This window comes from Sus scrofa, chromosome X, assembly GCF_000003025.6.
Source record: "Sus scrofa isolate TJ Tabasco breed Duroc chromosome X, Sscrofa11.1, whole genome shotgun sequence".
In the NCBI taxonomy this organism is placed as follows: domain Eukaryota; kingdom Metazoa; phylum Chordata; class Mammalia; order Artiodactyla; family Suidae; genus Sus; species Sus scrofa.
In genome coordinates, this window is record NC_010461.5 from 15,236,393 (window position 1) to 15,260,961 (window position 24,569).

Genomic DNA, 24,569 nt, shown 5'->3' on the forward strand with positions numbered 1-24,569 from the left:
TGTTGTGAACATCATTCCAAGTTAGTACATATAGACCTAACTCACTTTTTCTAGTAGGTACATACTATTCTGTAGTATACATATACCATAACAATTATGGATAACTAAATATTATTCAATTGATGGCCATCCAGATTGTTTCTAGGGTTTTGTACTTAAAAAGTAATACTATAATAAACATTCCTATGTGTGTGTGCATATATATTTATATATATATATAAAATCTGTAAGTTTTGAGTGCTTTTTTTAATATAAGATTTCAAAAATGTGAGATTTATATGTTTAAAATTTTGCTAGATACTCCAAAAGAGTTGCAACAGTTAACGGTGTAGAGAACAATATATCAATTTCTCCACATCCTCATTAGTCTCAGATATTATTACCCTTCTTAATTTTTTTTTTTTTTTGGTCTTTTTGCTATTTCTTGGGCCGCTTTTGACAGTTTGTAACTTTATAGGCATTTGTTTGCTTCATCTAGGTTATCTAATTTTTGGTGTACAGTTGTTCATAGTAGTCCCTTATGATCCTTTTTATTTCTGTAAGGTCAGATGTGATTACTCCTCTTTCATTTTGATTTTTCTGATTTGATTTGATTATAGAAATTTGGGTCTTCTTTTTTTTGGCCAGTCTAGCTAAAAGTTTGTAAATTTTATTGATCTTTTCAAAGAACCATTTTTTGTTGACTTTCTCTGTTGTTTTTTATTTCTCTATCTCATTTACTTCTCCTCTATTCTTTATTATTTCCATCCTTGTGTTTGCTTCAGGTTTTAGTTTACTCTATTTTTTTCTAGTTTTTAAAGATAGACGTTATGTTATTTATTTGATATTTTTCTTTTTTAATATAGGCATTTATAGGTATAAATTTTCCTCTAAGCACTGCTTTAGTTGCATCTCATATGTTTTAGCATGTTGCCTATACATTTTCATTCATTTTCAAGTATTTTTTATTTCTATTAAAGTATTTTTTATTTCTATTATGATTTTCTTTGACCTGTTGCTTATTTAGGTTGTGTTGCTTAATTTCCTCACATTTGTGATTTTTCCCACTTTATTTGTTATTAATTTCTAATTTATTTTTTTGTAGTCATAAAATATATTTTGTATGGTTTTAATCATTTTAAATCTATTGAGATTTATGTTATGGCCTAACATAAGTTCTATTGTGGAGAATGTTCCATATGTGCTTTGGAAGAATATTGGCTGTTGTTAGGTGGAGTATTTTATACAGATCTGTTAGCGCTAGTTGGTTTATAGTGCTGTTCAAGTCTTTTCTGTCCTTTCTGTTCTTATATCCCAGTTGTTCTTTCTGTTATTAAAAGTAGATTATTGAAGTCCCCAATGATTATTGTTGAATTGTCTGTTTCCCCCCTCAATTCTGTCAGTTTTTGCTTCATGTAGTTTTGGGCTCTGTTTTTAGGTTCATATATTTTTTTTTAATAATTGTTTTTTCTTTTCCTCTTGACTGACTGGTTCTTTTATGATTATAAAATCTCTCTTTATCTCTAGTAACAGCTTTTGTTTTAAAGTCTATTTTATCTCCTGTTAGTATGGCCAGTGTAACTATGGTTGCTGTTTGCATGGTATTCCTTTTTCCTTCAAACTCTTTGCATCTTTGTGTGTCTCTTGTAGACAACATATAGTTAAATCTTGGTTTTTTAATCCAGTCTCACAAGTTCTGCATTTTTATTTATTTAATCCATTCACATACAGTGTTATTACTGATATGGTTGAATTTACATCTGCCATGTTGCTTGTTTTGGGAGGTATGTGACTCATAAGTACTCTGTTTCTCTGTTTCTCCTTTATTTTGAATTTATTTTTATAAGTGGTCTGAGGCAGATCCAGACATTTAGTTAATTAAGCTAGCACCATTTTTTAAAATTGGCCTTTTCTACTGAATTTTAACACCTCCTTTGTCATACATATTGTTCTCATATATAGTTCACTATATTTATGAAATTTCTATTATATTCTACTCATGTATGTATCTGTCTTCTCTTATGTCAATACCTGCTGTTTTGTTTAAGTAACTTTCAAGCTCATTCCAGTATCTGCTATAGCAAGTCCCTCTTTATTTTCCTTCTTGTCTTGGATGTTCTCAGACACTAGTTATTCATGTGAATCTTTGGAAGAAAAAAAAAAAAAAAAACCCACCAGTGGTATACTTTTAAAATTTCACAAAACAGGCACACAAATACGGTATAAACACATTCACCACTTAGTAATATGTTATGTGTGAAGTTAGGTAATTCAATTAATGTAGAAACTGGTACGTGGCAACAAAGCATGTTAAAATGAAACAGAAGGAGTTGCCGTTGTGGCTCAGGGGTAACGAACCTGACTAGTATCCATGAGGACCGAGATTCAGTCCCTGACCCCGTTCAGTGGGTTAAGGACCTGCATTGCTGTGAGCTGTGGTGTAGGTCGCATACACGGCTCGGATCCGGCATTGCAGTGGCTGTGGCATAGGCCAGCAGCTATAGCTCTGATTGGACCCCTAGCCTGAGAACTTCCATATGTTGTGGGTGCGGCCCTAAAAAAAAAAAAAAGAGAGAGAGAAGAAAAAAAGAAAGGAAAAGAAACAGAACAGGGTGATTTATGTAACTTTCACCTAATAATTGTTTTCTTAATATAGGGTGAATGCTATTGAAAGTAGTGCCATCAGGATGTTAAAAGAGAGAATGATTTCACGAAAAACTGACCTCATTCGTGCTTTCCAGCTTCAAGACCGCAATAAATCAGGTAAAAAATTATGTAATGCTTACCATTTTATAACATATCAGGTTACATACAAATGTGCTTTAATTTTCTTTGCTTCTTTAAGATTACAGTTTTATACTTTACCAGCCAGGAATGATAGAGATAAAAATAAATATAATCCATTTTATGCTTAGAAAAAAGCATACTTCTCCTTTTCAGTAAGCTTCTTTCCACTTAAAAAAACAACAACCCTTAATTAGACTTCAGGTAGTATCATCTCAGACTAGATACTCTAGAAGGCCCTCCTATTTAAGAAAGAGCTAGATTCTAAAGGATACAGACTTCTAATGCATTTGCTGTCCTCACAGTAAGTAAGATAAATCTCTAGGCTGCATTTCCTCTCCCCATTAAAGAATTTTTGAAACCAAATATAGGATCATGGAGCAGCAAGCAAGCACAAAAGGCTAGATTGTCCCGGGGAAAATGCCAATATTAGTATAGCAGTCAATCCTGAGACTAATCCATAGGATGGGAGAAAGATAGATAAGCTGAATTCGAGACTTCCAACATTAAGCCTAGACCCTCAAAGTGGCTAAAATAGTCCTAGGTCTATAATGCCCCTGACTCCTGGCAGGCAAATGCAAATCCATCTTCATGGGAAGCATCCCTAATTTTGTCCACTAGTATATCCAGAGATTAAGATCAACTAACATGGGCTCACAGCCAAAGATCACCAAATAAACAAGGAGACAAGCTACTATGAGTGAGAATAAGCAGAAACAATAAGCAAGAGATTTAGTTTCCCAAGGACCTCAGATATTGGAATTATCAAATACAAAATAAAAAATTACTAAGAAAGAAAATGTTTAAGAAATGAAAGATGGAATCGCAAACATTCCTTTGAAAATGATTTAAAGAAGAACCAGTTTGTCTCCAAAGAAGACATACAGATGGCCAATAGGCACATGAAAAAATGATCAACATCATTAATTATTAGAGAAATGCAAATCAGAACTACACTGAGGTACCACCTCCAGCCAGTCAGAATGGCCATCATTAATAAGTCTACAAATAGCAAATGCTGGAGAGGATGTGGAAAAAAGGGAGCCCTACTACGCTATGGGTGGGAATGTACATCAGTACAACCACTATGGAAAACAGTATGGAGGTTCCTCAGAAAACTAAATATAGAACTATCATATGGCACAGCAATCCCACTCTTGGGCATATAGCTGGACAAAACTTTCATTCAAAAAGATACATGCACCCTATGTTCATTGCAGCACTATTCGCAATAGCCACGACATGGAAACAACCTAAATGTTCATCGACAGATGAACAGATTAAGAAGATGTGATAAATAAACACAATGGAATACTACTCAGCCATAAAAAAGAACAAAATAATGCAGTTTGTAGCAACATGGAGGGAACTAGAGACTCTCACACGAAGTGAAGTCAGAAAGAGGAAGACAAATACCATGTGATATCACTTATATGTGGAATCTAAAATATGGCCCAGATCAACTTATCTACAGAACAGAAATAGTCTCCCAGACATGGAGAACAGACTTGTGGTTGCCAAGTGGGGGTGGGGGGATGTAGGGGAATGGATGGGGAGTTTGGGGTTAGCAGATGCTAACTATTGCATTTGGAGTGGATAAGCAATGAGGTCCTATTGTATAGCACAGGGAACTAAACCCAATCACTTCTGATATAACATGATAGAATATGAGAAAAAGAATGTATGTATAACTGGGTCACTTTGCTGTATAGCAGAAATTGACAGAACATTGTAAATCAACTCTAATTTAAAAAAAGAAGAACCATTTTGGAGTTCCCACTGAATCCGACTTCGGTCCCTTAGATCACCGTGGAGGCAAGGGTTCAATCTCTGACCTGGCACAGCGAGTTAAAGGATCCAGTGTTACCACAATTGCAGCTGAGACTCAGTCCCTGGCCCAGGAACTTCCATATGTAGCAGGCGTGGACATAAAAAAATAAAGAAGACCCATTTTAATTTTATATAGATATAAAAACAATTTGTTAAAAACATAATGTGTGGGTTAAACAGAAGATTAGACACTGCTTAAAAAAAGAATTAGAAAGATTAAGAGTTATGGATAGTAAAATGAGGAAGTTTAACATATGCTTAATCAGGGTTCCAGGAAGAGAAAATGTAAGAGAGAATATATTTGGCATGATGATGGCTGAGACTTTTCCAGAAATGATGACTCAAATTCACAGGTAAAGAGGAACAATGATTCTCAAATAGGATAAATAAAATTAATTCACACTTACACAAACTTGTGGTAAAACCGCAAAGCACCAATAGCAAAGAAAAAAATCTCTTTTTTTTTTTTTTTTTTGGCCATGCCTATGGCATGCAGAAGTTCTAGGGCCAGGGATCAAACACGAGCCACAGCAGTGACAACATTGGATCTTTAACCTGCTGAGCCACCAGGGAACTCTGAGAAGATCTTAATAGTAGGCAGAGGAAACATATGGCTACAAAGACTATTAGAATGACATGAGACTTCTCAATGTTGCAGTGGAAGCCAGTAGGCAGTGGAATCTTATATACAGATAGTTCCCAGTTTATGATGGTTTGACCTAGGATTTTTCAACTTTAAAAGGGTGTGAAAGCCATATGCACTGAGTAGAAACCATACTTCACATTTTGAATTTTGATCTTTACCCACGCTAGCAATATGCGGTACAGTGCTCTCTCATGATGCCAGGCAGTGGCAGTGAGCCCACAGCTCACAGTCAGCCACAAGATCACAGGGGTAAACAACCAATACACTTAACAACCATTCTGTACCCACACAGCCAGTCTCTTTTTCACTTTCAGCACAGTATTCGGTAAATTACATGAGATATTCAACACTTGACTGTAAAACAGGCTTTATGTTAGATGATTTTGCTCAACTGTAGGCTAATAGAAGTGTTCTCAGCACATTTAAGGTAGGGTAGCCTGAGCTATGCTGTTTAATAGGTTAGCTATATTAAATGCATTTTTTACTTATGATATCCTAAACTTATGATAGATTTATTGGGATATAACCCAATTTTAATGAAAACAAAGTTTAGAAAAAGATACATGAAAATACTAACAAAAACAAAGTGGGAACATCTCTATAATATCAGACAAAGTAGACCTCAAGGAGATATCTATTACTTGAAATATAAAAGGATACTTTATAATGGTAAAATATTCAGTTTTCCAATTGAATCCATTCTAAATGTGCATGCACTTATTAATAAAGCCTCCTTCAAAAATATGTAAAACAAAAATGGACTGAACCAAGTAGAAGTATAAAAATCTATGATCATAGTGGGAGATTTTAACACTTTCCTCTCAGGAACCGAAAGAATAAACAAAAAGGTGAGCAAACTGTCCCTAAAAGGCATATATAGAGAGCTCTGCATCCAACATTACAGAATACACATTCTAGTCAAGCACAAATGGAACATTTACAAAAGTTGAACATTAACTGGAACATAAAGCAAATCTCAACAAATACTGTATTGGAAACATATAGAATACATTCTCTGACATAGCAAACTGAGCTATCGCTCAATAACATAAGGTAGCTAGAAAATCTCCTTGCACTTGGAAATGAGAAATACACGTCTAAATAATCCATGAATCAAAGATAAAATCACAGTAGAATTAGAATGCTGAAATTGAATAAAAACTATAATATGCCAAAACTTATGGGATGCAAATTAGAGAGGCATGGATGGCCGTAAATGTATATATTTTAAAAGAGAAAGCTGTGATCAACAAATTTTTAAAAAGTGGTCCTTCAAAGAAATTTTTTTTTTTTTTCTTTTTTTTGGCTGCCCTGAGGCATATAGTGTTCCAGGGCCATGGATCAGGTCCAAGCCACAGTTGTGACCAGCAGCAACGCCAGATCCTTTAACCCGTTGTGCCAGGCCAGGGATTGAATCCATGTCTTGGCACTGCAGAAATGCCATAGATCCTGTTGCACCTGAAGAAATTGTTGATAAAACCCTTTTAAGGAGAGAAAGAGAGACCAAATAACTGATGCCAGAATTGAAAGGGGGGCCATCAATACAGATTTACAAATATTAAAAAATCATCGCGGCATTCTCTAATGGTGCAGTAGGTTGAGGATCCGGTTTTGTCACCGCAGCAACTTGGGTCACTGCTGTGGTGTAGGTTTGATCCCAGGCCTGGGAACTTCCATACGCTGTGGGTGTAGCCAAAAAAAAAAAAAATCATCAGATATACTATGAAAATCCTTATGCTAATGAGTGGAAACTTTAGATTAAATGGAAGCATCCCTAAAATATATATGTACACACAAACATACTCTTAACAAAACTAACACAAACAGAAATAGGAAGTCTGAACAATATTGTAACTATTAAGGAAATTAGATCTGAAATTTTGAAACTTTCCACAAAGAAAGCTCTGAGCTCAAATAACTTCATTAGTCAACACAACATTACCTTTGAGAAGGAAATGAAACTCATGTTACACAGACTCGTCTAGAGAATGGAAATAGAGGGAAGACTTTCAAGATGATTTTAGGAGGTCAGCCTAACTTTAATATCAAAAACTAACGAGAACATTTTGGGAAAGGAAAATTCAAGGCTAATATCACACATACACTTAGATGAAAAAAATCCTAGATGAAGTAAGAGCAAAAGATTAATGTATCACAACAGAATTTAGTTTCTTCTAGGAATGCTAGGAATTCTAGGTTGTTTTAGCATTTGAAAATCAGTGTAATTCACCACCTCACAAAACATGAAGTCATAGCATTCTCTCAAGGAAAAACTTGTTTGATGTATTTCACCCTGGTTTCATGGGTTTAAAAATTTTTAGAAAGCTAAAAATGGAAATAAACTTCTGTAATCTCATAAAGGATTATAGAAAAGCCTATAGAAAATAGCATACCTCATGGAGAGATGTTGAAACCTTTCCTTTTAAGATTGGGAATGAGGGAAGGATGCTGTGATAAGCCGAATAATTCCCCTCCCCTTAATGTGTCCACATCCTAATTCCCAGAAATCTGTGACTGTTACTTTATATGGTAAAAGGGACTTTGCAGATGTGATTGAGTTAAGGATCTTGACCTGAGGAGGGCGGGTCTAGGTGGGTTATCTAGGTGGGTCTGATATAATGGTTTCTGCAAGTGGGACATAGGAGGAGTCAGAGTCAGAGGAGAATGTGGCATGATGATGGAAGCAGATATTGAAATAATGCACTTTGAAAATGGAGGAAGTGCCCCAAGCTAAGGAATAGAGGCAGCCATTAGAAGCCAAAAGGGGCAAGGCAACAGATCCTCCCTCCAGAGGGAACCGGCCCTACTGGCACTCGACTTGGGTCCAGTGAGACTGATTTTGTACTTCCAACCTCCAGAACTGTAAGAGAATAAATCTGTGTTATTTTACACCATGACATCTGTGGTAATTTGTTACAGCAGTGATAGAAAACTAATACATATGTTTGCTCTCAAGACTTTGTTCGGCTTTGTACTGGGGATGCTAGCCAGTATAATAAGGCAAGTTAAATAAAATGGTAAAAATCAGAAAGAAGAAATAAAATGTCACTATGTGTAGACATGATTGAGTATATAGAAAACCCAAATCACAGAAAATTAATAAGTGAATTTAGCAAGTTGGAGAACCTCAACAGTGTCAGTAAACACATTGATTGCATTTCCATATAATAGAATCTATTCAGGAGATGGAAGCATCAGTAATTTGAACAAGGAAACAATACAAACAATTAGTAACTAGTAAAAGGTGCTTACTTACTAATAGGAATAAAGGAGATTCTAAAGAATACAAGAACAACAAGTGTAGAGAACAGCTACTCTCTCCAAATCCGAGAGAGGGTACTCCTGCAAGGAACAAACAAACTCTGAAAGGAAGAGTCCCCTGTTTCCAACCAAGGCTAAGATTCAGACCTCATTGGAGAGGGTGCGACTGTGGCCCACTGGATGGGGCAGAAGTTCGTGGAGGTGTCTCAGGTCAGAGTTGATCGTGTAGCTAGTGGGCCAGGACTGGAGAGAATGGAGCTCCCCACTGTGCTGCCATCAAAACTCTCTTCGGGCCGTGCACCACTGTGTTTCCCACAAACTGCTGCCAAGGGAACCACCCACTGTGATGTCTGTGAAATTCCCTAGAGTGCGTGCCACTGCATTTCTCGCACCCCTCTGATAACCATGCCTGCTGTAGGAGCAAGAAGCCAAGTACACCAGAACCATTTCTTCTGCTACGTCTCAGAGCCTTCTTCCTGCACCCTCTGCTGGCAAAGCCTAAAGTTAGGCTAGCTGCCGAAGGAGAAATGTTTACAAGGTTCAGCTTCAAAACAGGGCAAAAAAGGGTAGATTTGGAAGTGAGTGGAAATAAATTGATAACTGGTATAGGGAGCCATTAACTCTTTTTTTTTTTTTTTGTCTTTTTGCCATTTCTTGGGCCGCTCCCGTAGCATATGGAGGTTCCCAGGCTAGGGGTCAAATTGGAGCTGTAGCTGCCAGCCTACACCACAGCCACAGCAACGCCAGATCTGAGCCTCGTCTGTGACCTACACCACAGCTCACGGCAACGCCAGATCCTTAACCCACTGAGCAAGGGCAGGGATCAAACCCGCAACCTCATGGTTCCTAGTCGGATTTGTTAACCACTGCGCCACGACGGGAACTCCCAGGAGCCATTAACTCTTAAAAATTATAAAAGATATCACTCACAGTAGATGATCAGATACCAAGGAAGACATCAACTGAAAATGTGTGGGGTTTCTAAAATATCAGTAAGGAAAAATATAAAGGAGTGAAATGCATGGGTGGATATTACTAATGTTCAAGGACCAACGTTCTCAAGATGTAAATTCTCCCCCAGTTGAGCTGTGGGTTTAATGCATCAAAGGGGCATGTACAGAATGTTCTTAGCACTGTTTGTAATAGCCTCCAACTGGAGATAACCCACTGTCCACCTCAGTGGAATGGGTATATATATATGAATAAAATTGTGAATATAAAAATTGTGAATGTGTGGAATGCTATACATCAGTGAACATGAAGACAGTATAACTAAATGGAACAACACGACTGAATCTCATGAACTGAGTGTTAAGCAAAAGAAGCCAGACTTCTCCCAAAATATATAGTTGTATATATTTATATATAAATAATACATAATATTTATTGTGTATAATTCATATAATTATCAATATACAAATATATACTGTGTATATGTTGTATTTATATTTATACTATATATCATGTCATTTGTATATATTTATATTTCTACTGTGTATATCGATTGAAAAAGGCAGAAGGTAAACTACAGTGTTAGCAGTCAATAGAGCCGCTCCCCTTGGGAAAGTGGGAGGTCATAGTAAGTATGAGTGGCCACAAGGGGGGCTTTTGGTTATTGACAGTATTCTGTTTCTTGTTCTTGGTTGTGGTTGCATAAGAATCTCTTTTGTGAAAATTTACTGAGTTCTGTATTTGTTTTGTGAATTTTCCTTATGTGTTAAACTTCAGTTAAAAAAAAAAAAGAATTCTGTTCTTAGCAGGTAAGAGTGTGGGAAGTGATCTTGGTGGGAGTGGAAAATAGCTACGCTTACTTGAAAGTAGTTTGAGAATACATATCAAAAGCCTTAAAAATGTGCATACCCTTTGATCCAGCAATTTCACTTCTGGGAATGATCCTAAGAACGTAATGGGCTACTTTCAGAGCCATTGAAACAATTATATAGACCTACGTTTATCAACATAGATGGGAGTTCCCACTGTGGCTCAGCGGTAAAGAGTCCAACTAGTATCCATGAGGATGTGGGTTCAATCTCTGGCTTTGCTCAGTGGGTCAGGGATCTGGCATTGCCGTGAGCTGTGGTATAGGTCACAGACGTGGCTCGGATCCTGTGTTGCTGTGACTGTGGTGTAGGCCGGCAGCTGTAGCTCTGATTTGACCCCTAGCCTGGGAATCTCCATATGCTGCTGATGCGGCCCTAAAAAGACAAAAAAATTAAATAAAAAATATATGGATGTCCATGATTTATTCTAAGTAAAAATCAGGTTAGAATTAATATAAATACATATATATCTTTGTGTGTGTTGCCATATGTAATACACATATATAAAACATATGGTATAATGTATATTTGGCTTTAAGAAAGATAAAATATCTATACATGTATCTATATACATGTTTATATACATAGAAAAAACACTAGAAACAATAATTTTCTGTTTATTCAGAATCCTTTCAAATGAGCATATCTTTAATAATCAGAAAAAGTAAAGGTGTTTATATTTTAAAAACTACATAAAATATTAGGGAATGAAAGAATATTACCTGGGAAAATGAGGCATGAACAATATGCCCAAATATTAAAATAAAAGTAATCTTTTATCCTTTAGATCCTTTTGTGGTTTTAAATCTTCTGTTATAAGCATATCTTACTTTGTTAATCAGAAGAAAAGAAAAAAAAAACCCAACACGCCCAAAGTCTGAGTGCGTACTCATCACAGTAAAGGAAAGACCTGTGGACCCCAAAGGCTTTCTTTAGACATTCCTCCCCCAGAGCCATGGAGCCTGGTAAGGGCAGGTCATAAAGGCCAGCAGAGACACCCCAGCCTCAAAACCCCAGGCTGTGTGCTGACTCCACCGGGAAGGCTGCATTTCTTTATCAAATTATCAACCATTTATATGGGCTTTGTTGTTGTTAGGAAAACTCTCTATGGGCCAGTGGGCTTTTTCCATGGAGAACGTTTTGGGATTGAATTTACCATGGAGATCGCTGAGTTCGCATCTGGTGACCACAGACAAAGATGGCAACATTGACTACATGTCCACCTTCCAGGATCTGCACATTCAAAAACCTGTGAAAGAGGCAAGTGAAACACAGTTCTGGCTAAAACCTGGCTGGAGCCAAACACCCTTTGTACAGCTTATGAGAGTTCCTTTGTCCTTTGAAAAGTTGGTGGTAGCCTCCTCTGGGGCATGGGCATGGCAGTCCTAGGAAAGGCCTCAGGGGGATGTCCCAGGTACCTTGTGATCTGTTCAGGAAATCTGTACGTTCTAAGACAGGCTCAAAGGAAAAGGAAGGAAAAGCTTCTGCAAGCAAATCTGTGTCCAGCAGCTGATTCTCACGTGCTGTCCAGCAGAAGGGCAGATGTGACATACATTCCTTCATATAATGTACCCTTTAAAGTACTCAGCATACTGCCATTAACTGTCAAGAAGTCTAGACCTACTGACTGCCCCAGGGAGAGTTGTCGGAACCCCCTCCCCCCACAGTACTTACTGCTGAACAGCCCATCAGCAATTATAACAGTGGGGGCACATGCTGGGTGACTGTTTCCAGGGGAGATGAAAAGTTTAGCAGAGAGGAGGGAAGCGCAGCTGGGAGACTGAGGTAACTCCAGGAAGAAGGCTTCTGGCTGCCCTTGAGAGTCTGTTTACCGTGGTTGACTAAGGTCATAGGCCTCGGCCTCAGGCGAAGATTCAAATGCCACTTAACAGCTGCCAGAACCTTGGGAAACTTTACCTTTCTGTTTTCCAGTCTGTAAAATGGGCCAATTGCAGTTGTGTTCTTTGGGGTTGTCATTGAGGACGGAGTGAAAGAATACGGAGGAGCTTTCAGCGCAGAGCCTGGCACACAGGTGTAGTCAGTACCTGTTGCCTGTTGTTATTTGCTGCTTTCAGATGTGCTTTGGCCCAACCCCCAGAGGAAGAGAGACTGCAGGCGCTACAGAACACGAGAGCATGGTCTTTTAGCTGATTTAAGAGGGCTGGGCCTCCCAGGAGGGCCCGCCTTCTCATATTTCTATCTAAATCGCATTCTTTGAATTGGTGACCACATTGTGTGTTTCACTGAAATTGATCTGTTATTAATTCTAAATGTTTTAACACTTAAACATCTCTTTTAGGTTCAGTCTTCTCTAATTGAAACAGTGTACAGATACCGATCTGACCTGCAAATCATTTTTAATATCATTGACTCTGATCACTCAGGTAAATTCACCTTGATTAGTTCAGTAGCAGTAGAAAACAAAGCTAGTCTGTTTCTCTGAAACCAGAACTCTATTTTCTTTCTTTCTTTCTTTTGGGGGGGGGGGCATGTGTGGGGCATATGGAAATTCCCAGGCTAGGGGTCAAATGAGAGCTATAGCTGCTGGCGTACATCACAGCCAGAGCAACGCCAGATCTGAACCGCACCTGCGAACCCACACCACAGCTCGAAGCAACGCTGAATCCTTAACCCACTGAAGGGGGCCAGGGATCGAACCAGCTTCTTCACGGATACTATTCTGGTTTGTTTCCACTGAGCTGCAATGGGAACTCCCAGAACTCTGTTTTCGTCTGTCAGATTCTTCATCCAGACTTGATTTAATGCATGGGTGGGGGTGGGGATAAACTCATGTTGAATATTGTTCTAATTTGGCCACAGACTCTCTGTTTAAATCCATATGGTATAGGCTTATGTATCCATTAGTCAGACAAGAATAGCTCCTTTTCTAAATCACCAGCACAGATTTTGAAAAGATAAATTCATTGTCCATTTAAAAATCATAGTTATTCCTGGCAATAAAAATCATTCCTAGAGTTCTCATTCTGGATTTGGTACTGAGGGCTATGAAAACTCATTTCTGCTTAGCTTTGATGCATAATTTTCAAACTTTAAAAAAAGTCATCCGCTAATCCCCAACTGCAGAGACTACTGAATACCAAAAAAAAATCAGTAATCAAAACCCCAATGTCAATTATTTCCTATAGAAAATGGCAGAGCCATTGTTTGCTGTCCTCTTTTATTGAGTCCCAGGGTTAATCCTCTCTCTGCTCAGATGTCCCTCTCCCTTAGCTTTTATTTTATTTATTTATTTTATTTATTATAATTTATTTTTGCCACTGTACAGCAGGGGATCAAGTTATCCTTACATGTATACCTTTGTTCTGTTGCAATGTGAGTATCTAGACATAGTTCTCAATGCTACTCAGCAGGATCTCCTTGTAAATCTATTCCAAGTTGTGTCTGATAAGCCCAAGCTCCCGATCCCTCCCACTCCCTCCCCCTCCCATCAGGCAGCCACAAGTCTCTTCTCCAAGTCCATGATTTTCTTTTCGGTGGAGATGTTCATTTGTGCTGGATGTTAGATTCCAGTTATAAGTGATATCATATGGTATTTGTCTTTGTCTTTCTGACTCGTTTCACTCAGTATGCCTCTCCCTTAGATTTTAGATCTTGTAATTTCTGTACTACATATAGTCCCACAGTCTACAGTCTTTCCCCCGTTCCTTCACGGTTACTCATTCCAGCTGTAGAATAATCTCTGCATCACTGGCAGTCAAAAGTGACCTATTGTTTCTTGTATTTACAATCTTACGTTTCCATTTCCTTCAGTGTCTTGACAGTCAGGTATGCTAATGAGCTCCTAATTGGAACCATTCAATCAATATGGCTTCCCCGCCCCTCCTTAAGGTGGGTCTTAAAATGAACACTCACAGGTTTCTCCTGTATTCTTTTAGGCCTCATCTCCATGGAAGAATTCCGTAGCATGTGGAAACTTTTCAAGAGCCACTACAGTGTTCATATTGATGATTCCCAATTTGATGAGCTCGCTGAAAGGATGGACTTAAACAAAGATGGAAGCATTGACTTTAATGAGTTTTTGAAGGCTTTCTATGTAGTGCATAAATTTGATAAGCTGAGCAAATCAGACACCAAGCTTGCCTAACAAGAATTAGAGCTTTCTCTCCTTGTAAACAGTTGGGCCCAAATCACTGTATACAATCTTTGCCACAACCCTTGAAATTCACATCAGTCGTAGAGAAAAGTAGACCCTAATTACTGGCACAAGCAGATGTCTGGTGTGGGAGTCCCTAGTAAATTGTACGTGGTAAGACTAGGTTAAGTGTCAGCTGATAGGATTTAGTTCCAGTGGTGGGACCCACACACTGCCAGGTAGAAACTGGGTTTGAGCCTGGTGTTGGTTCCTTGGATGCCACCTAACCAGGAGATCTGAGCAGTTTGGAAAGACATCGAAAGGAGCTCCCCAGAGCATCGGAGCAAAGTGCAACACCTGCGAGTGGCTGAGGGATGGGAAGAGGACTGCCAGACTCTTAATGGAATAAAATATATCCATCTTTAAACTGTCGTCTTCTTTGGAGATACCATAAACCAGTGACTCTCAATTGTGGGGGAACCACCCTTCAGGGATGGGGGCCATATCAGGATCTTGGGGAAGTTGTGGGAGTATATTGCTTGAAAAAGCATTTTTTTTTTCCTTGTCGGCGACAGAAAGCAAATACATTCAGATTGAGCCCTGCAATTAACATGGTTTGACACCTTCATTAGTAAGATGGGGCCTTGTTTATACATACATTGTGTGATTTATTCTGCCGTTCCGATTGCATATCAAACATAATAAGAAATTTCTGTTTAGGAGTTCCCGTCATGGCTCAGTGGTTAATGAATCCGACTAGTGGATTGTTTGTTATGGGTTCGATCCCTGGCTTTGCTCAGTGGGTTAAGGATCCGGCGTTGCCGTGAGCTGTGGTGTAGGTTGCAGACGAGGCTCGGATCCTGCGTTGCTGTGGCTCTGGCGTAGGCCGGCGGCTACAGCTCCAAATAGACCCCAGCCTGGGAACCTCCATATGCCGTGGGAGTGGCCCTAGAAAAGGCAAAAAGACAAAAAAAAAAAAAAAAAAAAAATTCTGTTTAAAGGTGAGTATATGTTTCTTTTTTTTCTAAGTTCAAGAACTTCAAGATATATCAATATGCCAGGTCAGATATCCTGCAACCCTGCCTGCAACACACACCAGAGTTAATGGATCAAATATAACAAATATCTTTTTTAAATGCAACACTGAGCTGGCAAGTAAGTAAAACCAAAGGGCAGGAAAAAAAAGCACAATTAAAACCACAGCAGTATTAATTTTGGACAGGATAGACTTTAAGCAAAGAATAATATTAGGGATTATAAAAGTCATTACAGGATGCTAAAAGGAATGATTCAACAGGAAGAAAAAAAATTATAAACTTATATACACCTAATAATTTAGAGCTTTAAAATTGATAACATATGTAGTAGACATAACTACTAGGAGAAACTGATGGAGATTTTTTAATATACCTCTGTCATTAGTTGATCACATAAATGAAAAAATTTGTGTGTGAAAATTGGACAACCCAATTAATCCACCTTATCATGTATGTAGATGCATACTCTGCAATCAGTTTTAGAGAACACATTATTTTCAAGTATATATGGAACAATTATAAAAACTGATCATGTATTAGACCACAGAACAGTTCTCAAATACCAAACGATCCGTAACAAAGATACTATATTCTCTGATCATGATGCACCATTTTCCTAGAGAAAAATACAATTTATTAAAGCTACTCATAACCGTTAAATAATGTGTCACTTTGGCTAGGCTGACCTACACTGTTCAGACTTGCCTTTCTTGTGTTTATTGTCAAGGTGGGCCCAAAGGGAAGCTGAGAAATCTGGAAAGCAAAGAGAAGCAGCCACCATTGTGTGGCTCCCACACGCTGCTGAGCTGCCGACTCACCTTGTTGGTGTGAAGTGGAGCTAAGCCTGCGGTTGCTCCAGGTGCCCCTGGATCCCGGTCAGCTGCTCTGATTCCCGGGCCAGGTGTGTGTGTTTGGCTCCATGAGGCGGTTCCCGGGCCAGGTGTGTGTGTTCAGCTCCACGCTTGGGCACGTTGAGTTCGTCCGCAAGGCCGGAGTTGATAAAATGGACTCAGGCTTTCGTCCACTCTTGCAGTTTGCCAGCTTGTGCCTGTGGGGTTGAGCCTGCTCCTGATCTCCCCTGACTGCCTGCCCTGTGGACCTCAAGCTCCAGGATCAGGTAGGGTGTTGACAGCTTTACAGAGGCTGCTTAACCAGCTCCCACATTTCCATAAACCACTTCTACTGCTTACAAACACACCCTGCTTCCACACACATGTACATATGTATGTATGTGTATCTCCTACTGTTTTGGTCTCTGGTTGACTCCTGATTGATACAGAATTTGGTACTGAGGGTGGTTCCAGGAGAATAGAGTCTTAAAAATGAGTGCTCTGGGAGTTTCTGTCGTGGCTCAGCGGAAACAAATCCAACTAGCATCCATGAGGACGCAGGTTCCATCCCTGGCCTCGCTCAGTGGTTAAGGATCCGGCGTTGCGGTGAGCTGTGGTGTAGGTCGCAGATGTGGCTCGAATCTGGCGTGGCTGTGGCTGTGGTGTAGGCTGGTGGCTACAGCTCCGATGAGACCCCTAGCCTGGGAACCTCCATATGCTGCGGGTGGGGCCCTAGGAAAAAGAAAAGTGCTCTGAATGTGTACAACCTGACGTGCGGGGTTTCTGCCCTATTTCACATGAAAATCCATGAATAATTCCGGAAAAGTTGTTTTCAGAAATGTCCAATCTCTGGCATTACTGGTTGAGTCTTTTTTGTTGCTTCCTGAATGTCATTTGGTTATTTATTCTCAGGCTTCTTCAGGCAACTGGCATTTTCTCCCTTGGGCTTTTAATTTCTGGAATTAATTATATGCTTTGGCTGAAAATTTTACCTAAAACTGTCTTTCGATTTTAGAAAAGATTGTCATTAAATGTTGTGAAGGTGATGCCTGACACATGCGTTGTGCTTCACACTTCAGTTTTACAAAGTATGTGCACGTGTCTATAGAGTTGTGAAATATTTCAAATGTATGTTTCTAATTACAAATGAGAGTGAGCATCTTTTTATTTGTCAGTCAGTCTATTTTCTTTTAAAAAATGCTCGTTCTTATCCGTTGCTCATTTTTCTAATGGCTATTGTTGATTTCTAGAAACTTAAAAACCCTTCCTGGTACTAATCCCCTGTTCTTTATTTGGGAAGCAGATATCCTGTCTGAGTCTTGATTTTTCACTTTCTTTTTGACATATACTTTCAAGCAGAAGTCCTAAATTTCAGTTGATTTTATCCAATATATCCAGTTTGTCAGTCTTTTCCTTTATAATTGTGCTTTTTGCATCTTGTCTAAAAACAAAAATACCCTTTCCAACTCTGGAAATACAAAGATCTTTATATTAGTATTTGCAGATTCTGTATTTGCAAATTCACCTACTCTCTAAAGTTTATTTGTAACCCAAAATAAATATTTATGGTGGCCATGTGCAAAGGAGTGGATATTTTGAGTTGCGCATGTTCCCAGCTTCGGTGGGGCAAGGTGACATTCTGCCTTCTTGTGTCTACTCTCATGCTGTAAACAAGTGACCTTGGGTATATTTACTGCCATGTTTTTGTGCTTTTTGTTGGTGATTGTGCTATTTAAAATAGTCCCAGGAGTTCCCGTCGTGGCACAGTAGTTAATGAATCCAACTAGGAACCATGAGGTTGCGGGTTCGGTCCCTGCCCTTGCTCAGTGGGTTGACAATCCGGCATTGCCGTGAGCTGTGGTGTAGGCTGCAGACGCGGCTCGGATCCCACGATGCTGTGGGTCTGGCGTAGGCCGGCGGCTACAGCTCCTATTCGTCTTCTAGCCTGGGAACCTCCATATGCCGCGGGAGCAGCCCAAGAAATGGCAAAAAGACTGAAAAAAAAAAAAAAAAAAGTCCCAAATGGTATTGAAGTGCTGTCTAGTGTTCCTAAGTGCAAGAATGCTGTGAGGCACCTTGAGAAGAATATACATGGTGTTCCAGTTGTGGCGCAATGGCAATGAGACCGACTAGGAACCATGAAGTTGAGGGTTCGATCCCTGGCCTCACTCAGTGGGTTAAACATCCAGCATTGCAGTGAGCTGTGGTATAGGTCGCAGACATGGCTTGGATCTGGCGTTGCTGTGGCTGTGGTGTAGGCCGGCAGCTGTAGCTCCAATTTGACCCCTAGCCTGGGAACCTCCATATGCAGTGAGTCCCTAAAAGGCAAAAAGCCAAAAAAAAAAAAAAATGTAGATCATAACTGCTGCAAATGATGAGAATCAACTATGTTCTCCAGAAGTTGTTAAAATTTTGCTTTTTTAGAGCATTTAGCTCTTTGATCCACTGGATTATGATTTTATGATTTTGGGGCTGTGCTGTGGTGGCCCCTTATTTTAGTTTTCTCCAATGTCTTTTAATTATTTCATTTCCCACGAATTTGCAATGCCACGTCTGTCATGTAGTAAACTGTTTCTAGGCGCTCTCTTAAGATCCATTGACCCATCCTCCCACGAAGACCTCATGTATTAAATACATCTTATAGTACTCTTGATATTTTGTATTACGAGTCCCTTTCCTGCCCCTACCTTTATTATTCTTCCAGTTTCTTTTGTTCTTTAGTCCTCTGCACACATTTTAGAATTAGCTTGTCAATTCTGCAAAACTTCCTATTGGACTTGGATAGGAGTTGCATTAAGTTTATAGATTAATCTGGAAAGAATGGCCATCTTTACTATAGTCAGTTTTCCTATCCATGAACATGGTGTGTTTTTTTCCAGTTATTTTAGTTTTCTCTAATGTCTTTTAATAAAGAATTTCACATTATCCTTTTTGAGACTTTTTCAAAAGATTTATTCCAAGATACATTCTGGGGATTTTTTTGTTATATGTTTTTCAATTCTGTTTGCTCTTTTTTCATAGGGTTTAGTTCCGTTCTTAGGATTTGATTGCTTCCTTTCTAGTCTTCAGTCATTTTATGTGTATTTCTTTTATAACGTCTCTGTTTATCTCTCTCTGTATATATGAAGTTCTAGAATAGTGTTTGTTGTGTGTGCAGACCTGAACAGGTTGGATTGTTCACTCAAGGGCTTTGACATTTTTGGTTGTGAACTCATTATTAGCAGGGCTTGTAATTTTTTTTTTTTTCTGTGAAAATCCCATGGTATTTGGGGATGTGGGAGCATCTATCTCTTCAGAGAAGTTTTTCATTTGCTTCTGCTTTGCGTCTCATGAGTATCACTGCTTGAGGAATAATGCTTCTGTTACTTTCTAAGTCTGGAGTTTCTCAGCTATGTGGGTGGAGAAAAAGTGAATTGTAGTCCTGTGGTTTTGATTCTTGGAGAGCTTTTTTTTTTTTCCCCTCACTGGAAAAAGAGAGTCCTTTGGTCTCTCTTGTTTTTAAATCCTTTCATATATAAAGTTCTCAATTCTGATTGCCTACCTCCCAAAGCTTCATTTGTTACCCCTGTATGGGAATTAACACCAAACCCCTGGGTTCCAGAGACAAATAACCCCCATTAGCTCAAGTACTCACCCCTCTGCTTTTTCACTTCTCTCTTTGTTTCTGGCACCTGGGGATTTGCTTTTATTATTGTGAGCCTAGCTGTACCTTTAAATGTAATTATGTTATTTTTTACTCCGTACTTCTAGGTGATTATAGTAAAAGAATTTTCAGGTTGTCTGACTCCACCATGTTGCTAGAAGCTGATAAATAGACTTTTTCTGCTATTAATAAAATTTGGAGACTTCATATTTTCCCCTGGGAGTTCCCATCATGGTGCAGTGGAAACAAATCTGACTAGGAACCATGAGGTTGCAGGTTCAATCCATGGCCTGGCTCAGTGGGTTAAGGATCTGGTGTTGCCATGAGCTGTGGTGTAGGTCGCAGACTCTGCTCGGATCTGGTGTTGCTGTGGCTGTGGTGTAGGCTGGAGGCTACAGTTCCGATTGGACTCCTAGCCTGGGAACCTCCATATGCCACGGGTATGGCCCTGAAAAGCCAAAAAAAAAAAAAAGAAAAAGAAAAAAGCCCCCCCAAAATTAAAAAAAACGAACAAAAAACATACTTTTCCCTGGACAGTGTTCATAATATGCCGTGGTGTTTGAATTATGCAACATGTATCATTCACTGGGCCTCGATTTTTAAACTTCGGTAGAACCTACTTCTAAGTAATTTCCTTTTTAATTGTAGGGGCAGCTGCATCTGTGGCTTGTGGACGTCTTGGGCCAAGGATTGAACCTGTGCTGCAGCTGCAACCCAAGCTGCTGCAGTGACAGCATTAGATCCTTTATCCACTGAGCCACCAGGGAACTTCCAATAATTTTCTTGTTTAATGTTGATTTTTTTTTTTTTTTTTTTACCTAAATGGGATCGTATTACACATTATTTTTTTTTTTAATTGGGGGCTTTTTTTTTCCCTTTCCCTTTCCTTCTCTAACATAAGCATGGCCCGAGTCATCTCTTCTCCCCCACCTAAGAAAGCCATGTTAACCTACTATATGGCCTTCCATATTTTTTCTGTCCCATATAAGTGCATATGTATATATATGCATATATTGACATATACATTAGTACATAATCAAGGTGGTTTTATTGTTAAATGCTGTATAAAAATCATATTTTAGTATACAGAATTTTCTGCATTCTTTTGTCAACCAACAATACCTCGTTGAAATCCCTGTAAACTGTAATGGCTCTAATTCCTTTTTCCTTTTCTCTCTCTCTTTTTTTTTTTAACAGCTGCACCTGTGGCATACGGAGGTTCCCAGGCTAGGGGTGGAATTGGAGCTACAGCTGCTGCTGGCCTAGGCCACAGCCACAGCAATGCCAGATTCAAGCTGCGTCTGCGACGTATAGCGCAGCTCACGGCAATGCCAGATCCTTGAACCCATTGATCGAGGCCAGGGATTAAACCTGCATCCTCATGGATACTAGCCAGCTTCTTCACCTGCTGAGCCACAACAGGAAGTCCTTCTTTTTCTTTTTCAAAGGCATATGTCGTGAGCGTACTTGGGGGTGACTTTCCGCAATGACACACCCATGTAACCGGCACCAGCTCACGAAACAGAACAAGACCAGTGCCCTGGCAGCCCCTCCACTCCCACCCAGGAGCAGCCATCATCCTGTAGATTTTTTAAAAGCTGGTTCTCCGCTTTATATAAATGGAACCATTGGTAATAGCTTTTTTATGACCCATTTGTGACGTTTACAATGTTGTGTGTAGTTACATAGTTTGTTCATTCTGGTGACTGTATAAATATCCTATTGTGCGAACATACCAGAAACCATTTATGCCTTCTACTACTGAGAGGCTTTAGGGTTATTATGGACAGTGCTGCCTTGAAGGGTTTGTTTGGTTGATTGTTCTTCTCACTGGCTATGATAATTCAGTCAGCGATTCTGCTTTTAGGAGGTGTTCACTTTGTTTCCAGCTCTTGACCGCTGAGGCAAAGCTGCAGTAAATACTGAATGTGTGTCCCCATGTAGACGTACTTATCCGTCCCTACTAATGGAATCGACTGCAGAAGGATAGTAGTTGTTTTTAAAATGAAGGGCTGTTGCTCTGTTGTCTTCCCCAAACTCTTTGCCAATGCCATTTCCATCATCAGTCTATGCAAATTCGCTTTCCTTCACCTCTGCCGTTAGTAGATGTTACAGATCTATGGTTTTTGAATCTGATGAGTATGCAATGACATATCATAAGTACTTCAATATATATTCCCCAAGTACTAAAGAATTTGAACACCTTTTAATTGTTTTAATTGAAGTCCTTTTATTTGGACTTCATAGTCTGTGGATTGATACTCATAAATTTTGCTCATTTTTTCTTTTGGTTTATTCACCTTTTTTTTTTTTTTGTATTATACATGTCTTATTAAAAATTTTTGAAGTTGGAGTTCCCCTCGTGGCTCAGCGGAAGTGAATCTGACTGGTATCCATGAGGATGCAGGTTCCATCTCTGGCCTCACTCTGTGGGTTAAGGATCTGGCATTGCTGTGAGCTGTGGTGTAGGGAGCAGACAAGGCTTGGATCTGGCGTGGCTGCGGCTGTGGTGTAGGCCAGTGCCTCTGGCTCCGATTAGACCCCTAGCCTGGGAACCACCATATGCCGCTGGTGCGGCCCTAGAAAAGACAAAAAGAAAATTTTTTTTGAAGTTGATTAACAGCATTATGTTAGTTTCATAGTTTCATACTATTTTTTTTTGCAGGTTATACTCCATTATAAGTTATTGGTTATAATTCCCTGTACAGTATATCCTTGTTTTTTTTTATTATTGTTGATTTACAATATTCTGTCAATTTATGTGTACAGCACAATGACCCAGTTACACATACATATTTTCTTTTTTTCACATTATCCTCCATCATGTTCCATCACAAGTGATCAGATATAGCTCCTTGGGCTATACAGCAGAATCTCATTGCTTATCCATTCCAAATGTAAGAGTTTGCATCTACTAACCCCAAACTCCCATTGCTTCCCCCTCCCTCCTGGCAACCACCAGTCTCTTCTCCATGTCCATGAGTTTGTTTCTTTTCTGTAGATAGATTCATTTGTGCCATACATTAGACTCCAGATATAAGTGATACCATATGGTATTTGTCTTCCTCTTTCTGACTTACTTCACTTAGTATGAGAGTCTCTGGTTCCATCCGTGTTACTGCAAATGGCACTATTTTGTTCTTTTTTTATGGCTGAGTAGTATTCCATTGTGTGTATTTACCACATCTTCTTAATCCATTCATCTCTCAGTGGACATTTGGGTTGTTTCCATGTCTTGGCTATTGTGAGTAGTGCTGCAGTGAACGTAGGGGTGCATGTATCTTTTACAATGAATGCTTTGTCTGGATGTATGCTTAGGAATGGGATCGCTAGATCATATGGCAATTCCATATTTAGTTTTCTGAGGTACCTCCATACTGTTCTCCATGGTGCTTGTACCAATTTGCATTCCCACCAACAGTGCAGGAGGGTTCCCTTTTCTCCATACCCTCTCCAGCATTTGTTATTTGTCATCTTATTAATGATGGCCATTCTGACTGTGTGGGGTGGTTTACCTCAGTGTAGCTTTGCTTTGCATTTCTCTAATAATTAGTGATGTTGAACATTTTTTCATGTGCCTATTGGCCATCTGTATGTCTTCTTTGTAGAAATGTCTGTTTAAGTCTTCTGCCCATTTTTCAATTGGCTGTTTGTTTTTTTGCTGTTGAGTTGTGTGAGTTGTTTGTATATTTTGGAGATTAAGCCCTTGTCAGTTGCATCGTTTGCAGCTATTTTCTCCCATTCCGTAGGTTGTCTTTTTTTTTTTTTTTCTTTCTTTTAAATAGGTTCCTTTGCTGTGCAAAAGCTTGTCAGTTTAAGTCCCATTGGTTTATTTTTGCTTTTATTTCTATTGCCTTGGCAGACTGACCTGAGAAAGCATTTGTATGGTTGATGTCAGAGAATGTTTTGCCTCTGTTCTCTTCTAGGAGTTTGATGGTGTCTTGTCTTACGTTTAAGTCTTTAAGCCATCTTGAGTTTCTTTTGGTGCATGGAGTGAGAGTATCTTCTAATTTCATTGATTTACATGTAGCAGTCCACTTTTCCCAGTGCCACTTGCTGAAGAGACTGTCTTTTCCCCATTTCATATTCTTGCCTCCTTTGTCAAAGATTAATTGACCATAGGTGTTTGGGTTTTATTTCTGATTTCTCTATTCTGTACCCATTGGTCCTTATGTCTGTTCTTATACCAGTACCACACTGTCTTGATTACTGTAGCTTTGTAATGTTGTCTGAAGTTATGCCTCCTGCTTGGTTTTTTTATCCTCAGGATAGCTTCGGAAATTCTGGGTCTTTTATGGTTCCATATAAATTTTCGGATTCTTTGTTCTGGTTCTGTGGAAAATGTCATGGGTGATTTGATAGGGATTGTATTAAATCTGTAGATTGCTTTGAATAGTATGGCCATTTTAACCATATTCTTCCAGTCCAGGAACATGGAATATCTTTACATTTCTTTGAATCCTCTTTATAATTTCCTTGATTAATATTTTTTAGTTCTTAGCATACAAGTCTTTCACCTCATTGGTCAGGTTTATTCCTAGGTATTTACATTTCTTTTAGGTGCAATTTTAAAAGGTGTTTTTATATTCCTTTTCTAATATTTCATCATTTGTATATAGAATGCAACCAATTTCTGAATGTTAATC

General features: G+C 39.0%; 1 protein-coding gene and 1 long non-coding RNA gene across 9 annotated transcripts in view; both read left to right on the forward strand.

Moving 5' to 3' along the window:
* PPEF1 (protein phosphatase with EF-hand domain 1) overlaps window positions 1-15,023 on the forward strand; it is a 140,186-nt gene extending 125,163 nt beyond the window's left edge. For all 8 annotated transcript variants that reach the window (XM_021080644.1, XM_021080646.1, XM_021080645.1 and 5 more), the window contains 4 exons: window positions 2,636-2,742; window positions 11,417-11,580; window positions 12,620-12,704; window positions 14,217-15,023. In XM_021080644.1, the coding sequence (XP_020936303.1) occupies window positions 2,636-2,742; window positions 11,417-11,580; window positions 12,620-12,704; window positions 14,217-14,425 (565 nt within the window). In that variant the 3' untranslated portion in view covers window positions 14,426-15,023. The remainder of the gene's footprint in view (window positions 1-2,635; window positions 2,743-11,416; window positions 11,581-12,619; window positions 12,705-14,216) is intronic.
* The window catches only part of LOC106506917, a 38,065-nt gene continuing 28,851 nt past the window's right edge, over window positions 15,356-24,569 (forward strand). The window contains exons 1-2 of the long non-coding RNA XR_002340853.1: window positions 15,356-16,351; window positions 16,484-16,567. This is a non-coding gene — a long non-coding RNA (uncharacterized LOC106506917). The remainder of the gene's footprint in view (window positions 16,352-16,483; window positions 16,568-24,569) is intronic.